At 43.6% G+C, this 22,496-nt stretch overlaps 1 protein-coding gene across 3 annotated transcripts in view; it reads left to right on the top strand.

Moving 5' to 3' along the window:
* Window positions 1-22,496, top strand: part of APBA1 (amyloid beta precursor protein binding family A member 1) — a 354,528-nt gene that overhangs the window by 236,261 nt on the left and 95,771 nt on the right. For 2 of the 3 annotated variants that reach the window (XM_063913904.1, XM_063913905.1), the window contains exon 2: window positions 1,972-3,176. In XM_063913904.1, coding sequence (XP_063769974.1) covers window positions 2,016-3,176 — 1,161 coding nt within the window. In that variant the 5' untranslated portion in view covers window positions 1,972-2,015. Of the gene's footprint in view, window positions 1-1,971; window positions 3,181-12,891; window positions 12,897-21,650; window positions 21,705-22,496 lie in introns of all 3 variants that reach the window. The other variant, XM_063913906.1, reaches the window with a different exon arrangement.

Below are 22,496 nucleotides of genomic sequence, written 5' to 3' on the forward strand. Positions count from 1 at the left end.
AATTGCGAACGAAGTATTCGCAATATTGCACAAGGATTTTTCTGTGCAGTTTCTGAGTAGCTCGAGACTTACTCTTCCAGTGCGATCAGTTCAGTGCTTGTCGTTCCTGGTTTGACGTCACAAACACACCCAGCGTTCGCCCAGGCACTCCCCCGTTTCTCCAGCCACTCCCGCGTTTTCCCCAGAAACGGCAGCGTTTTTTTCACACACACCCATAAAACGGCCAGTTTCCGCCCAGAAACACCCACTTCCTGTCAATCACACTCCGATCACCAGAACGAAGAAAAAACCTCGTAATGCCGTGAGTAAAATACCAAACTTCTTAGCAAATTTACTTGACGCAGCCGCAGTGCGAACATTGCGCATGCGCAGTTAGCGGAAAATCGCACCGATGCGAAGAAAAATAACGAGCGAACAACTCGGAATGAGGGCCAATGTGTGGCAGGATGCATGGTATTGCTCAGTCGCTGGTCTCTTACCGCTTTTCTAATTTTTCATGGAGTGCCGAACGGAACTGTTTGGCACAATCGGAGGATAGATTAGTGAGGACACATCTGTATAGTGTTTAACTGTGTTGATCACATCAGTCACACTGATGTAAATCAAATAGCATGAGAATTTTGGTACAGTGATTTTGTTTCACAACAATTTACATTTCAATGCATCATTTTAGCCCCTGTTGGATACAGTAACATTCCTAAAACTTTAGATAAGTGGTGATTATTATTTCATACATACTTGGGGAAAAAAGGTCATTATCTGGGTTTGTAAGAAAAAGGTATAAAAGCCATCAACACCCCATGTACATGTGTGTGGGTGACATTTTATAGTATGCTCTACTACATTAGACTTGCATAAGAGTCCACTTTTCAATATTTAATTTTCTGAATTTTGTGTTTCTGAAAAAAATAAGTAAAACACCAAGAAATGGTATCAATTAATTTCTCTGAGCTGCATGAAACGTCTGGTGTTTTTTTATTTTGGAATAATTATGTATTTGCTGCAGTCATTTTGTGGCATGGTTTCAAACTGTATGGAGCTTTGTGTGTAACAATTACATTTGTTTCCCGCAGTGCCTAGAGAGCTCTGTAATGGAATGGTATGTGAGCAAATAGAAAACAAGGGGGAAGAGATGTCTGAACTCTGGGAGTGAGTGCTGCTTTTAGTGGATTTCTTCTGCTTTAGGCCATTTACGTGAAATGTAGTCTGGCTCACAAATGCAGGAAAGCTACAGGAAATTTGTTGAAGAAAAATTCTAATTTCACTCTAATTGATTTTAGTACTTAGCTGTGTAGCAATTAGCACAGGTGTCTCTTTAGAGTCTCATGTTTTTATTCCTGTTATGTCCGTAATGTCCCTTTTCTAATTATGAACTTATTCTGTGCAATAATTTAGACTTCACTGGGCTGCAAGATGATTATTATATAATTGTTATGCATTACCTATGCTTAATAATATATGCCTATTTTAGATGATTCTTTTGCAAAATAATATATAATTTTTTTCAAATTATACGTATTTCATTGGAATGTGGTTAGGATCCCGACAGTCAGATTACCGACAGTGGGATCCAGATGGTGAGAATCCCAGCGGATCCTTCTGGTAAGTATGGGGGGTTAGAGTTAAGCACTAGGGGGAGGGTTAGGGTTAGGCTGCAGGGGTGGGGAGGTTAAGGTAATGCTGTAAGAGGGATGGGTTATGGTTCGGCTGAGGGAGAGGTGGGTTAGGGGTAGGGTTTAAATAAGTACCGGGATCCGCTGGGATTTTGAATGTAGGGATGCCGCCGTTGGCAGCTTGACAGTTGGGATACTGGCTGCTGGGATTTCGTACGCAACCCATTTCTTTCATCGATCGACAAATTGCTATTTTTTAAACCCATATGCAATAATACTTTTTTTTATTTAGTTCTAACACAAATTCTTAACTGTTGATCTTAATATCTGTATCTCATATGCTGTTTTTCTCTTGCAGCCAAGATGTTAATACAGTAAGGATCCAACAACTGTAAGCTTGTCATGAACCACTTAGACGAATCACAGGAGGTGGAGGCGAGTGATGAGCCTGGAAATGCAGACATCAATGAGTCTGTGGAAGCTGACCTGGAACTTCCAGAAGTGGAAGAAGAACAAAATCCATATGCCTCTCCTAATTCACGGCATACAGCCGTGGAACAAGAAGGACAGTCTGGGCAAGAGGAAGAAGGAACACTTGCCAGATCTGCTAGTACGGAGAGCGGGTTTCATAACCATACCGATACAGCGGAGGGGGATGTAATCGCAGGCCAAGTAGAAGGATATGATATGGATAGAGCTCAGGAAAATGAGGATGAGAATGCATATGCTATTCAGTATAGGCCGGAGTCTGAGGAATACACTGAGAATGCTGAGGCTGAGCACGGCGAGGTGCTGCATAATAGAACTCTGCCCAATCATTTACATTTCCATGGTTTGGACCCAGAGGAAGCAATAAATGCGGCTTACTCTGGTTATGTCTACACACACCGGTTATTTCACAGGGGTGAGGATGAACAATATGCTGAACCTTATGCGGACTATGGACTTCAGGAGCATGTTTATGAGGAAATTGGAGACACTCCTGATTTGGATATTAGGGAGGGCCTCCGCCTCTATGAACAGGAGAGAGAAGAAGCTGACAATTATCGAAAAGCAGCTCTGGGCGCTCGTCTCCATCATTATGATGAGCGGTCTGATGGAGAATCTGACAGTCCTGAGAAAGAGGCAGAATTTGCACCTTATCCAAGGATGGACAGCTATGAGCAAGAAGAAGACATTGATCAGATTGTGGCAGAAGTCAAACAGAGCATGAGTTCCCAAAGCTTGGACAAGGCAGCAGAGGATATGCCGGAGGCTGAACAAAGCTTAGACCTTGCTGACCCTTCCAAAGTTCGTGGCGGAGGTCATTTAAGTAATGGAAACCTCTCTTCTGCCTCCAAGACTGCTGCTAACGCAGGAGAGATAGTGCAAAGGTACAGTAAGGAAAAGCGGGATGCTATCTCTCTGGCTATCAAGGACATTAAGGAGGCTATAGAGGAAGTAAAAACAAGGACAGTACGTTCCCCATACACTCCTGATGAGCCTAAAGAGCCTATTTGGGTGATGAGGCAGGATATCAGCCCAACCAAGGACTGTGATGACCAAAGGCCACTAGATGGAGATGTAAGTATGTCTAGTGCTTTTAGTCTCACAGATAATTGATAATGTAAACTTATCTTTCTGTATGTAGAAATTGTTTTGAGGCTTGCATGTAGAAACTAAACAAAAGTATTTGTATAAAATAACTGTAAAGGAAACAATTTATGTAATAAATAACATAATGCTCATTGACAAAATATGACCAACAAACATATAATATAAATTCACATCAACTTTAAAAAAATTGATGTCGTATCTCATTATAGAAGTGTAGTAGTGCACTGAAGTTATTGCAGTGTTGCTAGCGTATTGCACATTTCTGGGCACAGTGCGTATGGTTGAAATTTTGAAACTGAATAGTAAACCATGGGGATGGTCAGTCCTCCTCAGTGGGGGAGCATTTGATAGAGAAAATCAAGAAATAGTCTCCAGACGGCGAAATGAGCAGCAGTGTAAGGTGGTAAGAGGATCCGGCTGGGACACTTACAAATGAGTGAAGATTAGATATAACGGTGAATAATAAAACAATCAGCATTGATGCATCATTTTGTATGGATCATATGGGAGCAATGGAAGTCATTGATACCTGAAAGAAGAACAGTACAATGCTGGACAAAATGAATACATCAATATTTTTAGCTTGAATGATAAACAATGGCCATGAGCGATATGATTTAAAAATGATTAGCATGTGAAATAGAAATGAGAGAGTAGAATAAAACATGACCTATATACAGATTTGTAGATGTTCAATGGGTATTGTTGCAGTAGACTGTATTGTTGAAATATGTTTAGATTTTTTTTTTTTTTTCGCTTAACAGACTGATTTCATCTTAGGTAACAAGACTTGAGAAACCCTGATCTTTCGATAGAAGTAAAGTAGCTCTTAAAGGGCCGTACAGACGTGAGACGTGGAGGGAGGCACACATCTCTCTCCCCGCTCAGCACAGCGCGATGTGCTGAGCGAGGGGGGACGGACACGGGGGCCGCTCATTTCACCCAGCAGTGAAATGAGCGATGTTCTAGATTGTGCAGGCCAATCTTGCATCGGCGATAGTGACGCGCAGGACCGCGCATCGCTATCGCAGGCACCCCTACACACTGAGCGATGTTATCTTAATTTCTTAACAATCTAGTCAGATTGCTTAGAAATTAAGTAAACGTCGCTCTGTGTGTACCCCCCTTAAGAACAAGGACAGACCCATATAATTTGTCTGTCCTGTGTGTTTTGTATTTATGTTGGGGGAAAATCAATTAGCCTTAAGGTTCTGTAGGAACCTCACCCTGCAATACTCCGTTGGATAATGGGGCAGGAAAACAGAGATAGTGACACCCTTGCTTTCCGCTAGTTCAGTGTAAACACACTTTATTTAATGCACACAGTTATTAAAAAAAAATGTATAAAGTTACCTTCAGGCTATGTGTCTTTAGGGGAGGCAATCACCAGACCGCCTGTCGAGATCCCAACGGTCACAATGCTGCTGCCGGAATGCCGACAGGTGGGGAAATGCTGCCGTTATAATACTGGCGCCACGGGCTTTTCTCCCTCTATGGCTGCCCACGACACTCATAGAGGGAGAATAGATCCTGAAGCAAGCGCAGAGAGCCACCGTGCCTGCAGCATGGCGAGCACAGCGAGCCTGCAAGTCTGCATTTTGTATTTAGATGTACCTCCCTACAGTAAATTGTTCCTGGAAATTAGTTGATTGCATGACGCATATTACCATATAAGGGGGTATCCTATTACCCATAGTAGTTTGCAACACAAAAATGGGCTTTTATTGTGAGTAAGCCAGATTGTCAATTTGGCCTATCCAATTAGGGCCCGTTATTTTCATGCGGCAAATTACCCCGATTTCCCCCAAAAGCACACAGGGTCTGTGAAAAGCCGTGGACTAAGGTGTTTTAGCACCAGCTTTTGTGGAAAAAAGGATACTTATCGTGTACTTGGTGGCAGGCGAAACAAAATCCCTGATAAGCGCCGGCATCGGGACTAATAGGATAGCCCAGTTGGCGGTAATTAGCAGCAGTAATTTACCAATGCTAGTAGGATAATGGCCAGAATCTAATGTGCCCTGGTAATTTTTATTTTTTTTAAAGAAGGCATATGTGGCAATTATTTTGGGTCATGTATGATAATATGCATATTGGCAATTCTCAAATAGCCTCACATACCACCCATGTAGTTGTTGTGACACCAAATAGCTAATATTTAAATTTCTGCCACATTTTAATGGCTCCCATATGGCAATCTACATCAAATCAGAAGCCACTATCCTCATAAGGGCAGATTTATCAAAGCTGAAAAATGACAGGAGCTGATTGGCTGGTAGTTTATCTTTCTCCACTTTATTTCTCTCCATGTTTTCAAAAATCTGCCCTATAGATTGGCACCCTGACCGCCTTGCAATTCCAGCCAATTTAAATATAATAGTTTTCGATTTGAATGCAAAGTACTCCAAGGCATTTCACCCCATGAGATCTACAATCATAAATGACTGATAATATTGCTCTATTGCTGAAATGTATTAAAGGATATCCCCTAGCAAAATCCTCATCCATCATTGTTTACTATCTTTTTATTCTTATTTAACAACCTAATTAGAAAACTTGCTGTGCAGCACAAAACTTTAACCTAGAGAAATAGAGGAGCCATGACACGAATGAAAGGCTGATTAGCTGTAGCTTGAAACAGTTGCTCTGATAAGCTATTGCACAGGAAATCATTGTATTTTAATAGACTTAAGTTTTACCAGAAATAGCCAACCAGAGTGGTTTTCTCACCACCTTTGTTCCAGGGTTCAAGCACCCTCAAAAGATACCTAGAATCGGTTATATCTGTTATATCTGCTAAACAGGATAGGCCACATCTCACGGAGGACTTGCTACACTTTCATGTACACTAATATCCCTTTCACACACAAACCTCGGCTGTTACCCGGCTCTGACCCGAGACGCTGAGCATGAGTTGAAGCTGGGGTTTCAGTACTTGCCCCCCTTTCATGGGTGATGGATCTTGTTTATTCCTGTGTCTACACCATTTCCACCGGACCCGGGTCTTCCAGCTTATATTGGATGCTTGTAGATATCAGCTCCTTTTAGACATGACCTGGGTCATGGCTTTCACACTACTGGCGACCCAGGTCGGTACCAGGAATAGACAGTGTACCAAACAGGGCTGCCGACATGATACACTGTCCACACATACCCGAGACACAGGTCGCGCTGCTAGCCCCGGTGAAAGCCCAGGTCGAAAGGCTGTGCGTGAAAGGGGTAGAATTGTGATTTAGTAATACATTTATTTCCCAAGTTTATTGTTTTAGGAGGAGATGTATCAAACCTTCTAAAGAGAGCAATTTGAGAAGTTGTCCATAGCAACAATCAAGTACATTCTATAAAATGACAGAAGATAATTGATTGCTATGGGTATTTATTGACCTGTCCTCTTTTGAAGGATTGATACAGCTCCTCCTGAGACACACAGACACACGCACACACCCACTAGGGTGGCCAATCCCGGGCCATTTTTTAAATCCCGGGAATCAGGATTGAAAAATGATCAATGCCGGGATACCCGGGATTGGCTGCTTTCAATTTGTCCCACCCCCCTGCCCTGACCAGCCCAGATAACTCACCGCAGTCTGGAAGGGTGGGACACTTCCTGTGAGATCCAGCAGGTGGGAAGTGCAGAGCAGCAGTGAGGTGTGGCAGGTGGGCGGCTGGCTGTGTAGCATGACCTCTGACTTCACGTCACGCTGTGCACTGTGCCCAGCCAGAGCCAGGGGGAGGTAAGCAGGGGGAGCCGGGCAACATCTGAGCATCCTGAGGACGCTCAATGCTGCTTAGTATTTTTCTGGTTGATGGATCTGTGGTACTCCTGTGTCTTGGAGTGAGAACATTGAGCCAGTCTTTATTATTCAAGGTTATGCCCAGCCTTTCTGAAAATTATTATAACTGTCATAGTATATTCTCCACAAACTCCATATTTTATACTTGCTATTGAAACTCTCATGAGGTGGTAAGCATACTCTAAGACCCCAGTGAAGGATTTTTTATTGAGGGAAAGGAATCGAGGAAGCCAAAATTTGTATGTTTTATTACGTAAATTATTAGGATATGATATGCCAGAAACTGTAAAATATGTGGGGGGTTTTGTGCAAGCAGTTTAATATTACAATAGGGCTGTATCATTTATCCATTCAATTATCTGACTAATCAATAATAAATGCAGCAGATACCAAACATGCTTTACATTATTGAACAGGTTTCAGGTGCAGAATGAACTTTATAATAAATGAGCCAAGAAAGCGGACGGAAAATAGACCCTTGCACAGCCCTAAACCAATGGCTGGGTCCTGTGTAAAAACATGCCATAAAACCCACTGATGTGGAATGGGCAGCAAAATATGAAGACTTAAAATAGTGTAGTTAGCATTGCTTGTTTAATTGTATTAAACAGATGGCAGTATGCTGATTCATCAGGGAGCTTGCACCGAAAGTGTTATTTTATTGTCTAATCTCCTGGAATATAAAAATCATGACATGAGCTAAATTACCTATACACAGTAAATGTATCTGTGAGAAGTCTCTGGCACTGAGCTCTGAGTGTTTGAATAACATCATTTATTTTCTTGGTAGCAGAGCAGGCACAGTAAAAATCGAAATTAAATGTAGGATGATTCAAGACAATTAAATGTCTGAAAATGTCAAGTATTTTTTAATTAAATGGTTTTATTTGCATTTCTTTTCAGTGCCCGAAACTAACATAAAAGTAAGATCAAGTGAAAAAATCTTTATTATCAATTCATTAGTTTAACGTGAATCTTAATTTCCACACACTAGACGATTATCTATATTTTAAGTGCGTGAGCAGGACATTTACCAATGTGTTTCTTGACCTCTTTTACAATAAATAGAACAGTCTGTGGTTGATTAAATGATTAATGTTTAGCTGGCTTCACAGCCCCTCTAATCATTGTCTGTACAGGTAGATTTATAATCCCGTTATAATTAACCGCTGCCTTTACAGGTAGATTGATAATCCCATTATAGTTCTGTATTTCTAAGGAAAACCTCCCATTAGGACAGTGGCTCTCAACTCCAACCCTTAAGTACCACCAACCCGTCATGTTGTCAGGATTTCTTTAATCAAGCACAGAATCTATTTTACTGGATCTGTAATTATCCCATCTATTTCCACAGAGAGGAACAAAAAATAGATGACTTGTGGTCCGTGAGGATTGGAGTTGATAACACCTATATTAGGAGGTTGTTTTTTTAAAGTGTTATATGTAAAAACCAGAGGTTTTTTTTTATAGCATTTACCTGCACTGCCTTACTGCGTTTTCTATATACAGCCGTCCATAGTGCCTCAAAATCTGCTTTGAAGTTAGTAGCACAAAATATGTTTTGTGCTGCCTTTTCACATGTGTTCCATTTTACTTGGTGCCATATGTGAAAACAGGTTGTAATTACATATAGGGGCATTTGTAATAGGGTCTGAGTTTGCCGGAGGTGCAGGATGCTTTGACGTTTTTTTAAAGTGGCAATAATTTACCAGGCATGATTTTGCCTTGTAATTGATTGCCGCTTTAAAAAATGTCAGAGATCGGCCGGCATCCCGCAGCTTCGGCAAACTCAGACCCTATTACTTATGCCCCATGGTATTTATTTTTGTTTTTTTAATATCCTGACCTAGTTGTTCCCAAACTGGGTGCCATGGCAAATAAAATTATTTATGATTGATAGGATAGGTAAAATAGTTTTGGTGGCTGCCAATCATAAAATATGTGGCCAAACAGAAGTGCAACCATGCATAACATGACTAAATTTAAGGATTACAGCCAAGCACAAAATTATTTTATTTAATAATAGTTGTTGAATTTATCAATAAGAAACTTTTTGCCTAGTGGTGCTATGAAGAAAAAAAAAACGTTTATACTCTTAGGCACGGTGATTCAAGAGACTTTGGACACCACTGTCCCAACATGTAGACCAGGCCTGGCCAACCTGTGCCTCTCCAGAAACTACACATCCCAGCATGCCCTGCCACAGTTTTAGCATTCCCTAATAGCAAAAATGTTGCAAGGCATGATGGAACTTGTAGTTTAACAACAGCTGGAGAGCCACAGGTTGGACAGGGCTGATCCTGCCGCAACTGAGAATCTCAGAGATGCATTGCAAATGTGTAAGACTCTGAATAATTCTTGCGCTCTATGTTGCGTGTGCCGTTTGCTTAAAAAAAGAAAATTAGAGATCCATTTGCATTTGGAGTTGCATGAAGGCCGTTTCTTGGTAATTTATCATTAATGACACTGGGGGAATTCAGTTGTTGTTTTTGCTGGATGCCAGCAGGTGATCCCCTGGTGGTGGCGAGCTGAAATGTGTGAAAAGTGACCTGTTCGACCGCTCGAACAGGACTTTTCGCACTGCGCCCGTTAGTTTAGTCTGGTTTAGCTGCTTTATGTGGCTGGGCACCGTAACAGGCATCAATTGAATATCACCCCTGTGATCCTCTATCACTTTAGATGGGCAATCGAGCGTCGATATCAATTGAATTCCACCAATGAATTCCTCTTTTGGTCCATATCGTTTTTTTTGTTTTTTTTCTCATCAATAGTTTTTATTGAATTTTCGTGTTGCAAAACAGGGGTACAGAAGGAAGAAAAAAAGGGGGGGGGGGAACATAAATACATAAATACATGAGACATACATGAGTAGGTACATAAATACATAAATACATGAGACAACGCTATGACAGACATGTGCAAACAGTTCAAAGTCAATCAAACAGGTACATCATAAGAAAAACAAAAAATTAAGGGAAAGGGAAAGGCGGCAATGGGCATATTATAAATACAACACAAAAAGAAGGTCATCTCAGGCTTAGGGGGGGGGGGAGGGGGCCTCATCAGCCGATAGGACTGGAGAGTGCATGTCTAGGGGAGGGGAACGTAATATCAGTGTAGCACCCTCACCCTCCGTGGTAAACAGATGCCAAGGCATCCAACGCACAAAGGGAGATTTAGCAGTGAAGGAGTATGGGATGTGTTCAGTCTCCATCAAGAAGTGCAGCTGTATTTTGTGTAACACCTTCAACAGGGGAGGCGGTGTGGGCTGTTTCCAGTTTTGGGCTAAAGCCTCACGTGCGGCGAGACAGATATGGCCTAAGACATAGTGTAGATGTGCACCCACGGATCGTGGGTATACATTCAATAAAGCTATAAGGGGGTGGGGGACAAGTCAAGATTCAAAACTTTGTTGATAAGCCCAAATACCTCCACCCAGTACAATTGAATATCGGAACATGACCAAAAAATATGGAAGAGGTGGCCTACCTCTCCGCATAGACGCCAACAAAACTTCGAACATGCAGACCAAATCGTATGCAACCTTTCCGGTGTGAGGTATAATCTATGGAGTAGCTTGACATGCATTTCGGAGTGATCAGGCATTTAGACATAGTAAAAGATGACATAAAAATGTGTTGCCGGTCCATATCTTTTAAAGAGGACAGACTGGTATGCACAGCAACTTTTTTACTATTTAAATAAAGCACAGGCTTTTTTTTATAGCCTTAACACATTTTAGTGAACACTAAATTGTTACCACAGCAAGCCTTCTTACACTACTTTCTGCTACAAGCCTTTTTTATATTAATAATGTCCATATATTACATTGTCCACAACATGCCACTAAAATAAACAAATATGGCCTTTGTAGTATACCGTACATTTGCTATCACGGGGGATTTTAAAGTGCACTTATTATCTCCCACATTGACTGCGGTCTTCCCCTAACTAGACTTTCACCCTCACCCTTACAATCTATCTTGAATGCAGCAACTAGACTAATTTTCTTAGCAAAATGCTCTGCTGATGCTCTGCTCTGTCAGTCCTTACAGTGACTGCATGGGGTCAGTCCAGTTAGGTGCGGGTTTGCAAAAAAGAGTTTATTTAATGAAACTCGTATACATTGGGGGTAATTCCAAGTTGATCGCAGCAGGAATTCTGTTAGCAGTTGGGCAAAACCATGTGCACGGCAGGGGAGGCAGATATAACTTGTGCAGAGAGAGTTAGATTTGGGTGTGGTGTGTTCAATCTGCAATCTTAGAGGATGCTGGGGTTGCTTCAAGAACCATGGGGTATAGACGGGATCCGCAGGAGACATGGGCACTTTAAGACTTTAAAAAGGGGTGTGAACTGGCTCCTCCCTCTATGCTCCTAATCCAGACTCCAGTTAGATTCTGTGCCCAGGGAGACTGGTCACACACAGGGGAGCTCTACAGAGTTTCTCTGAAAAAAGACTTATGTTAGGTTTTTTATGTTCAGGAAGCTCTGCTGGCAACAGGCTCCCTGCTTAGTGGGACTGAGGGGAGAGAAGCAGACCTACTTGCAGAGCCAGAAAAAAGAAGCCGGGTGAGTAAAAGAAGAGTCAAAGACTTCAGTGACGGCTGAAGACTTCAGGTCTTGAGGTACCGCGCAGCGGTCGCGCTGCGCACCATGCTCCCACACACACACAGCGGCACCAACAGGGTGCAGGGAGCAGGGGGGGCGCCCTGGGCAGCAGGTAGACCTGAAATAAACTGGTAAAAGATATATGAAAAGTGCACTTAATATAGACCCCCGCCAGTATAAATATGCTAAAATGAGTGGGACTGAAGCGTGCCGGTGAGGGGGCGTGGCTTAGCTCTCACAGCTCTAACCAGCGCCATTTTCTCTTCACAGAAGCTGCAGAGACGCTGGCCCTAACCTCCCCACTGCTGTACAAGTAACAGGGTTCAAAACGGGGGGCGGGGGCACAGTACATTTGGTGCTATTATCTTTATTATAAAAGCGCTAGCAGGTCTGAGGCATTGTATATAAGGTTTCAGTACCGGGATAGGCGCTGGGTTGTGAGCTGGCAAACACCCTATGTGTCTTTCTAACAGGCTTTGCTGTGGGTCTGTCCCCTATAGCCCCAGTGTGATTGTAGGTGTCGGTACGTGTGTCGACATGTCTGAGGCTAAGTGCTCTTCCCAGGAGGAGGCTGGAGTGGGGACAGAAAAGACTGTGGGAGTGACCGTGTCGGCACCGCTGACGGCTGATTGGTAAATATGTTGATTGTTTTGAATGCAAATGTGGCTCGGTTGACTAAGAGATTAGATAAATCTGAGTCTAAGAACCAGACTTGGAGAAAATCCATGGAGGATGCATTGTCACAAGCTCAGACCCCTTCGGGGTCACAGAAACGTGCATTTACCCAGATAGCAGATACAGATACCGACACGGATTCTGATTCCAGTGTCGACTATAGTGATGCCAGATTAAATCCTCTAAAATCCATTTATGTCACTACGGGTTCGCTACTCAGACCTGTCGTTACTTCGGCATGGGTGAGTAACTCTATTGAAAAGTGGGCAGATAACTTGTCATCTGAGATAGATACCTTGGACAGGGATAGCGTGATTTTGACTCTGGGTCATATCAGGGACGCTGTAGCATATTTAAAAGAAGCTGCGAGGGATATTGGCCTTTTGGGATCAAGGGCCAATGCCATGGCAGTCTCGGCTATGAGGGCATTGTGGATTCATCAATGGAATGCTGATGCCGACTCTAAGAAGACTATGGAGTCTCTACCGTTTAACGGTAGGATCTTGTTTGATGACGGCCTCACTGACCTGGTATCTACGGCTACCGTGTGTAAGTCATCAGTTTTACCTTATGTTCCTGCACAACAAAAGAAAACTCCCCACTATCAGATGCAGTCCTTTCGGCCCAATAAATACAAAAAAGGATGTGGGTCCTCCTTCCTTGCTGCGAGAGAAAGAGGAAAGGGAAAAAGGTCTCAGGCTGTGGCAAATTCCCAAGAGCAGAAGTCCTCTCCGGCTTCTACCAAATCCACCGCATGACGCTGGGGCTCCTCTGCGGGAGTCCGCACCGGTGGGGGCACGTCTCAAACTCTTCAGTCAGGTCTGGGTGCACTCGGACCTGGATCCTTGGATAGTAGAAATAGTAACCCAAGGGTACAAATTAGAGTTTCAAGACGTGCCCCCTCACCGATTTTTCAAAACAGCCTTGCCAGCTTCTCTTCTAGAAAGGGAGGTAGTATGCGCTGCAATACTAAAGCTGTGTCAAAATTAAGTCATTGTCACAGTACCCCCGTCACAACGGGGAGGGTTTCTATTCGAGTCTGTTCGTGGTCCCGAAACCGGATGGCTCGGTCAGACCGATTTTGAACCTAAAATCCCTCAATTTCTTTCTAAAGAAATTCAAGATAGAATCTCTCCGAGCAGTGATCTCCAGTCTAGAGGAGGGGGATTTTGTGGTGTCGGTCGACGTAAAGGATGCCTACTTACACGTTCCCATATATTCTCCACATCAGGCATACCTGAGGTTTGCTGTTCAGGATTGTCATTACCAATTTGGTCTGTCCACGGCTCAGAGGATTTTTACCAAGGTTATGGCGGAAATAATGGTTCTCCTACGCAAGCACGTAATCACAATTATCCCGTACTTGGACGATCTCCTCATAAAGGCGAGATCCAAGGAGCAATTGCTGAAAAACGTTGCGCTCTCACTGACGATTCTGCAACAACATGGTTGGCTTCTAAACTTGCCAAAATCACAGTTGGTTCCGACGACACGGCTGTCGTTCCTGGGTATGATTCTGGATACAGAATTGCGGAGAGTTTTTCTTCCAGTGAAAAAGGCTCTGGAAATACAGAACATGGTAAAACAGATTCTGAAACCGGCAAGAGTGTCAATTCTTCAATGCACTCGGTTGCTGGGGAAGATGGTGGCGGCCTACGAGGCCATTCCGTATGGCAGGTTCCATGCCAGGGTGTTTCAGTGGGACCTGTTGAACAAGTGGTCCGGGTCTGACCTGGACATACACCGGAAAATAATCCTATCTTCCAGGACCAGGATCTCCCTTCTGTGGTGGCTGCACAGTTCTCACCTTCTGGAGGGACGCAGGTTCGGGATTCAGGATTGGATCCTGGTGACCACAGATGCAAGTCTCCGAGGCTGGGGAGCAGTCACACAGGGGAGAAACTTTCAGGGAAAATGCTCAAGCCAGGAAGCTTGTCTGCACATAAACATTCTGGAATTAAGGGCCATTTACAACGGCATTCTGCAAGCGGAACATCTTCGCGGTCTGCCCGTCTTGATTTAATCAGACAACATAACAGCAGTGGCGTACATAAACCACCAGGGCGGAACAAAGAGCAGAGCGGCGATGGCCGAGGCCACGAAAGTTCTTCGCTGGGCGGAGAGACATCCAAGCGCTCTGTCAGCAGTCTTCATTCCAGGAGTGGACAACTGGGAAGCAAACTTCCTCAGCAGACACGATCTCCATCCAGGAGAGTGGGGTCTTCATCAAGAGGTCTTTGCAGAAGTGACAAGTCGTTGGGGAATTCCTCAAATAGACATGATGGCATCCGGCCTCAACAAGAAACTTCAGAGATATTGTTCCAGGTCGAGGGACCCTCAAGCAATAACGGTGGACACCCTAGTGACACCGTGGGTGTTTCCGTCGGTCTATGTGTTCCCTCCACTTCCACTCATTCCAAAGGTGATAAAGATTATAAGAAGAACAAGGGTTCAGGCGATACTCATTGTTCCGGATTGGCCAAAAAGGGCCTGGTATCCAGATCTTCAGGAGTTGCTCATAGAAGATCCCTGGCCTCTTCGTCTACGGGAAGACCTGTTACAAAAAGGACTGTGCGTGTGTCAAGACTTACCGCGGCTGCGTTTGACGGCATGGCGGTTGAACGCCAAATCCTAGCCCGAAAGGGTATTCCCAGAGAAGTCATTCCCATACTTCTTCAGGCTAGAAAAGAAGTAACTGCAAAGCATTACCACCATATTTGGAGAAAATATGTGTCTTGGTGTGAATCTTTTGCAAGCAGGTGTGGATGCGGGCCTAAAGTTAGGCTCCATTAAAGTACAAATTTTGGCCTTATCAATCTTCTTTCAGAAAGAATAGGCCTCCCTTCCAGAAGTTCAGACCTTCGTGAAAGACGTGCTGTACATCCAACCTCCATTTGTGCCCCCTGTGGCACCGTGGGATCTTAATGTGGTATTGCAGTTCCTGCATTCTCATTGGTTTGAACCTTTGTGTAAGGTGGAGTTAAAATTCCTTACTTGGAAAGTAGTCATTTTGTTGGCCTTGGCATCCGCAAGGCGGGTATCTGAGTTTGCGGCTTTGTCTCACAAAAGCCCCTATTTAATCTTCCATGCTGATAGAGCGGAGTTGAGAACTCGTCAGCAATTTCTGCCAAAAGTGGTTTCATCATTTCACGTAAACCAGCCTATTGTGGTGCCAGTATCTACTGACGCCTTGGCGGAATCGAAGTCTCTCGATGTGGTTAGAGCTTTGAAAATCTATGTTGCCGGAACGGCGCAGATTAGGAAAACAGCGGCTCTGTTTGTCCTCTGGGCTCCCAATTAGATTGGGGCTCCTGCTTCCAAGCAGACTATTGCGCGCTGGATCTGTAATACGATTCAGCAGGCTCATTCTACAGCAGGATTGCCGTTACCGAAATCAGTGAAAGCCAATTCTACCAGAAAGGTGGGCTCTTCCCTGGGCGGCTGCCCGGGGGGTCTCGGCATTACAGCTTTGCCGAGCTGCTACTTGGTCGGGTTCAAACACCTTTGCAAAGTTTTACAAGTTTGATACCCTGGCTGAGGAAGACCTCTTGTTTGGTCAATCGGTGCTGCAGAGTCATCCGCACTCTCCCGCCCGTTCTAGAGCTTTGGTATAAACCCCATGGTTCTTGAAGCATCCCCAGCATCCTCTAGGATGTATGAGAAAATAGGATTTTAATACCTACCGGTAAATCCTTTTCTCTTAGTCCGTAGAGGATGCTGGGCGCCCGTCCCAGTGCGGGCTGTTTCTGCAGTTTGGTTATGGTTACACTCGTGTTGAGTTAAGTTCAGTGGCTGATGTTGGTCATGCTGTTGCATGCGTTGTTGTTAAATGCCATGTTGTACGGTGTGTTTGAGGTGTGAGTTGGTATGTATCTCATCTTAGTTTAAAAATTAAATAAATCCTTTTCCTCAAAATGTCCGTCTCCCTGGGCACAGTTCCTATAACTGGAGTCTGGAGGAGGGGCATAGAGGGAGGAGCCAGTTCACACCCCTTTTTAAAGTCTTAAAGTGCCCATGTCTCCTGCGGATCCCGTCTATACCCCATGGTTCTTGAAGTATCCCCAGCATCCTCTACGGACTAAGAGAAAAGGATTTACCGGTAGGTATTAAAATCCTTTTTTACCTTTCATCTGCAATTTCAAAAACCCTCTCCCATCAATAGGACACCCACGTACCTGTCCCACATCATTTAAAGCATTTTTTGAGCTTTTTAGAGATGCTGACCTGTCTTTAATGGCTACATTATACTATTTAAATTCCTTGAAGTGCATGATTATTCATTAGGAGGGGGTGTGTGTACCAGAGTTTCTGCTCTGTGTTCCAACGTTTGTACCTGCTCAGGGCTATGCGTACAACAAAAATGCAAATTTCATCTAGAAAATCAATGCGAGTTTGGAATTGGATTGAAAATGTAATTTGCAGTGTGAGTTTATCATGAAAATGGATTGCAGGATCCAAGTCGCACCTTATCCTCCTTGTGGAATGGCCTTCCTCAAACAACTAGACTTTCCTCCAAAATTTCAAGCTTTCCCTGATAACTCGCCTCTTCAGGCAAGTTTATCGGGCACAAAGAAAAAGAAGATTTTCTTCCCTTGCACCCAAAGGCTGCAGCTGGTCTTTAACCCTTAGGTGTACACCTACACCCACACAATATACACTAGAAACCGAATGGGAAAAGAATCCACAGTGCTGCCTTTACATAGACTGTTGATAAATGGTGAACCGTAAACTATATATCCAAATCTTCACAAGTGGCAGGATTTATATCTCGATGTACACCTCAAGCCAATTGCAATATGATGTCTTGAGAAAGGAGGTTACCACTGAAACATGTTGATGACAAAAAAAAAAACGGACGTGTTTGATTGTTGCCTTACCTTAAGCTTGAGGCTGTTGCCGGGTTCATTGAGCTGAGGTATCCCGGATCTTCCCAGCCACAGTACACAGCCTCTTCCCAGGGAGGGTACGACTCTCTCTGTTTCCCCTCATTTTACTGTTTTATCTATATGTATTTTATGGTTGTATGAATAATCCTTTCTGACTGAGATCAACCTTCTATGTCCTGCATGATCCCTGTGAGGTCCGGGTTGCTGGCTCTGCAAACACTTGCTAGACAGCGGTCTACTTTGAAGTTGAAAGATACATTTCTGTAAATGCGTCCAGCTTATTAAAGTGTCGCTTCATTGGGAGAGTATTGCAGTTGACTTAAGGTGTACATCAAGCATATCAGGCAATATTATCAAATTCCCAGCACCTCCCACATAATCGGCATAGATTATTTTATACAACTAGCTCCACTTTAAGATTTATAAATAACAGAGCGTTTGTAATAAATTATGGGTAACCTTTTCATTTTTTTCCGATATTGCGTACACGTAATTTATTACAAGCGCTCTATTATTTATAAATCATATATTACTTCTTTTTTGGAGCAGCTAAAAATCAACCCTCCGTTCACAGCGCAGACAATTATCTACACATAGTTCTACTTTAAACAGTCCACATAGTATTTCACATGAGGGGTGTGCAGTAAGTTTCCGATGCACAAAACGTATTGTATTTACAAACAAAGTATTCGCCAGAGGAGTCTGTGCAAAGTTGTATGCGCTCAAACCACTTGGTAAAGCAGCTGGATCAGTTCAAAGCTGGTATGCCTTCTATGTGTTCTATGTGTTGAACGAAGGTCTCCATTGCATATTCTGGTGACTCAAAATTAGTCTTGTTCATCTTGCGCTTGATTTGTGGGAACACACAAAAGTCTAAAGGGTCAGGTCTGGTCTGTACGGCGGATGACTAAGCTTCTGGATGTGTTTATGGGCCAGAAAGTTTCCTGGTCTTCTGGGCAGGTGTATTGTCATGATGGAGAAGGGCACCACAAGCGAGAGTTCTTGGATTACGCCTGGAAATCGCTTCCAGCACTTGCGGCAAGCATTGGTTGGCGTACCAGTCTCCCAGTGATGGTTCGCTGCTGCATGAGTGGTACAGTAACTACATGACTAGTCTTAGCCACACAAACAGCCACCACTTGCTTGACTACACTGCGCTCACGTTGAAACTGTTGTGACAGTGCACCTCCAGCTGGGGTCCACTGAGGTGACCGTTTGGTTTCAGGTAAAATGTGTAATGAGCGCTATGATTATCTTACAATGTGTATATAAAAGTATCTTGCAATGTGTGTGTAATTATGTAAAAATGGCACCTGTAAGGAAAATAAAAAGATTATTCATGTGCAGTATGTTTACAACTCGTTTGTTGAGTGTATGGATTGAGCTCAGTCCGTTCCGGATTCACAATATAAAGATTGTGAGTGCCCTGGCTGTCCCTACTTTCTAGTCAGTTCCGTACATCTGCTGGGAAGGTGATGTTGATGTTCCTTCCTCTCCACTGCGTCCAGCGATAGTGGTTCGGGGATGAAACTGTAGGTCCAGAATTTATCGCCACTGATGATCTCCCAGACGGAGTTTGACGACTGCCATCAAGCTTGGCCAGCATGTTGCGCCACAAAGTCACCCGAGCCTCCTCCTGCTCTCTAGTTAGCTGATTTAGCACCCAGCACGCAGAAACCTTTCCCAGGCCAAGCTTTTCGTGGAATATCAAGCGGATGGATCCCGATGAGATGCCGATTTACTTCTCTAACTTGGCCACAGTCACCCTGGCGTCCACCTCAACTATGACCCGCACAGCAACAACGTTGTCTTCGATGATGGGGGATACGGGTTGGCCACAGCATTCATTGTCTACCAGGGACTGTCTCCTGGGCCGAAATTTTGCAGACCACTCATGTACAGTGGTTCAGTACAGTGCTTCCTCCCCAAAAGCAGCTTGCAGTCGATCAAAACTCTCCTGATGTCGCAGATCACTCTTTAGTTGTAAAAGATCTCAGTGGCCTCTGTTGAGCTCCATAGTGAGTTTGTGAAGGAAGTGAACATGCTGACTTCTTCGGTGTGCAGTGCTGCTTATGGGGGTCATTCCGAGTTGATCGCTCGCTAGCTATTTTTTGCAGCGCTACGATCAGATAGTCGCTGCCTAGGGGGGAGTGAATTTTTGCTTTGCAAGTGTGCGAAAGCTTGTGCAGCCGAGTGGTACAAAAAAGTTTTGTGCAGTTTTTCAGTAGGTCTGAACTTACTCAGCCGCTGCAATCACTTCAGCCTGTCCGGTCCCAGAATTGACGTCAGACACTCGCCCTGCAAACGCTTGGACACCCCCGGATTTTAGGACCATGCGGGGGCGGGCTGCGGCGGCTGCGTGATGTCACACGCAGTTGCTGCGACCCTCACAGCGGCGAGTAGCTCCCTGCCAGCGCGCCAGAGCTGCACTGGTAGGGAGCTACTCCTAAAGTACAAAAGCATCGCCGCTGTGCGATGCTTTTGTACTTGTGTGTGATGGAAGGGGGGGGGGGGGAGTAGCCTGACATGCGGGGCAGACATAGCGCATAGGCGCTCCATTATATTCAATGGTGGCAACTTTGCGGTCAGCGGTTGACCTCGAGGTTACTCGCGGTCAACCGCTGACCGCAAAGTTCCCACCATTGGATACAATGGAGCGCCTATGCGCTACATTGTATCTCGAGTGCGCCGCCTGACAGCTCAGACGCGCACAGCCAATCAGGAGAATGCCACGACGTGGCGCTTCCTGATTGGCTGAAGGGACCCTCTTTGACAGCAGTCACGGGGGGTCCCGTCAGTCGGGGAAAGGGGTCCCATGTGTAAACATGGGACCCCTTTCAGTGTGTGGTCCGGGTTTTGCGTTTTATTATTTTGCCAAGTACGTGGATTACAAGTAGAAGAGGACAGATCTACACAGGATTTTTGTGAGTATAATTTTATTTACAGGTATACCGTGGATTCTACTGGTGAAGGGGACCGAGTCGTCGTGTCAACATAGGTAAGTATGTGTGTGTCGGTGTGCATGTATGTAATAAAGTTTTACTATCACGGTGTGTGTGTACTGTTTTTATTTGGGTATTTTTTTGCAGTAGAACTACAGGTACCAGCGGGCCCGTTTCCCCCCGCATGCTGGTACTTGTGGTTCTCTGGCCCTTGGGTGGCTGGAGGAGGGGGACCCCTTGATTTAAGGGGTCCCCACTCCTCCAGGGTACCCCGGCCAGCGGTGACTAGTTGGGGATTTAATGCCACGGCCGCAGGGACTGGTATAAAAGTGTCCCCTGGCTGTGGCATTATCTCTCCAGCTAGTGGAGCCCGGTGCTGGTGTGAAAAATACGGGGGACCACTACGTCTTTTGTCCCCCGTATTTTTTGCACCAGGACCGGACGCAGAGCCCGGTGCTCGTTGTTAAAATACGGGGGATCCCCTGTAATTCCCCCCCCCGTATTTTTACAACCAGGACTGGCTCAAAGAGCCCGAGGCTGGTTATGCTTAGGAGGGGGGACCCCATGCATTTTTTTTCTGGGTTTTTTTTAACACTTTTGTGCCGTCCATGAAGTCGAATCCAGGACGCACACTGCCGTCAATTGGTCTGTTTTTCGACAGTGGGACTGTCGAATCCGTTTTTTATTGAATATGTCGAATTCGGGTCCCGGCGGGAGGGTGTCTGACTGTCGAATTGTGTCGAATTTAAAAACGGTCGAATTCCAGCCGGAATTCGACCGCAATTGTATATACCCCTATGTCTTCTCTATCTATACACCCGATATCAGGAAACTTATTGCGCACCCCTCATATGTTCTCTTTCTACACTCACAACCCATAGACACCAGGCCAACATTGCTCTGTGACTGGATCATGCAGTCCACCAAAAACCTCTGCAATCTGGCTGGACCATTATGCAATAGGTAGCAGTTATCCTCATGTATCAAATCCCTATTCTTCTATGAATTTTGCAAGCGTGTTTGTCTTACCTCTTTGTCTGTTATTACCCAGTCTTGTCTTATTACTGTTGGCGCTAAATAAAGAACTGTTAGTAATAATATTTTTAAAACTGTTAATAAATCTTTAATATAGATAATTATTTATATTGTTTGTAAAACTGCATCACCGTGAACACAAACTGCACATATATGGTACATTTGCATGAAACGTATACATTTTTACTTTTGACTGGATATACTTATATAAAATCAAGCTTTGATATTTTATGTTGTATGAGTCTTGTGGATTGTAGACCCATCAAGTGTAGGCAGCATAGTAGGTTTGTCTAAGTCAGGTTGTTGAAAAGAATCCTGACACTGTATCATGTAATATTTACAGGAACGTAATTGATAAGGTCTAAAATAACTGCAGTGTAACGGCTCTCCAGTTACTTTGTGTCCTGCATTTTTTGAGACCTTGTATTTGTACATCCAAAGAAAGTCAGCCATTGCTTTCTGGATGCTTCTCAGTACAACCTTTCTATTACTGCTAAGACGTAGAACATCTCAATGGAGAATGTCTGGAGCTTCCAAGCAGAGTATCATGATGACGATGTAAGTAGAGCAGCAACTGTTTGATGCTTGCTTTTATAATCTCCTCTGGAAGAAGAAATTGTCAAGAATGGTATATGTAACCTGGTTTCCTTTTGGGTTTACAGAATATCCTCAAGGTTTCCTTAATGTGCATCTCACTATGACTGTGCTTTTTTCATATAGCCTATTTTAACTGAAAATGTTAATTGTTGAATGTATTGAACTGCTTTATGAAGTAAGGGCTCCCATAATTTTCTCTGTAAAAACTCCAATGTGATATGAAATTGATCAAGTTCATAAAAGCAGGGTTGAAAAAAATCACAGGTTTTTAAAAATATTTTTTTTTTTTTTCAACAGTTTATTTTTTGTTTAAACTATTTTTTTTTGTATTAATGTTTTATTGGGGGAAAAGAATCCTGCTTATTATATTAATACTGTGAACTATGTTTTTTTTTTTTGGGGGGGAATATTGATTTTTATTGAGACAATGGATAGTTGGCATAGAGAGTAAACAGGGCTTACAATGAAATGCATTAAACAATAACAAATATACAAAGGGTCTTACATCTGTGCAGATGATCAACCATGTTTTAATGCTTTCTAAAATTAACAATTCAAAGTTATTAGGTTTTCTTATGAATTATTTTATATCTTTCAATAAAATCTTACCTGCTTATTATTTCTACTACGTCTGAATATATGTAGATAGATTAAACATATTAAAACATACAAAGTACACTAAGAGATGGATGAAATTGAAAATAAGAACATCAATTAAATGTTAAGCATTGGTCCTACTTATTACTTATAATT

This window comes from Pseudophryne corroboree, chromosome 1 (genome assembly GCF_028390025.1).
Source record: "Pseudophryne corroboree isolate aPseCor3 chromosome 1, aPseCor3.hap2, whole genome shotgun sequence".
NCBI classification, from domain to species: Eukaryota; Metazoa; Chordata; class Amphibia; order Anura; family Myobatrachidae; genus Pseudophryne; species Pseudophryne corroboree.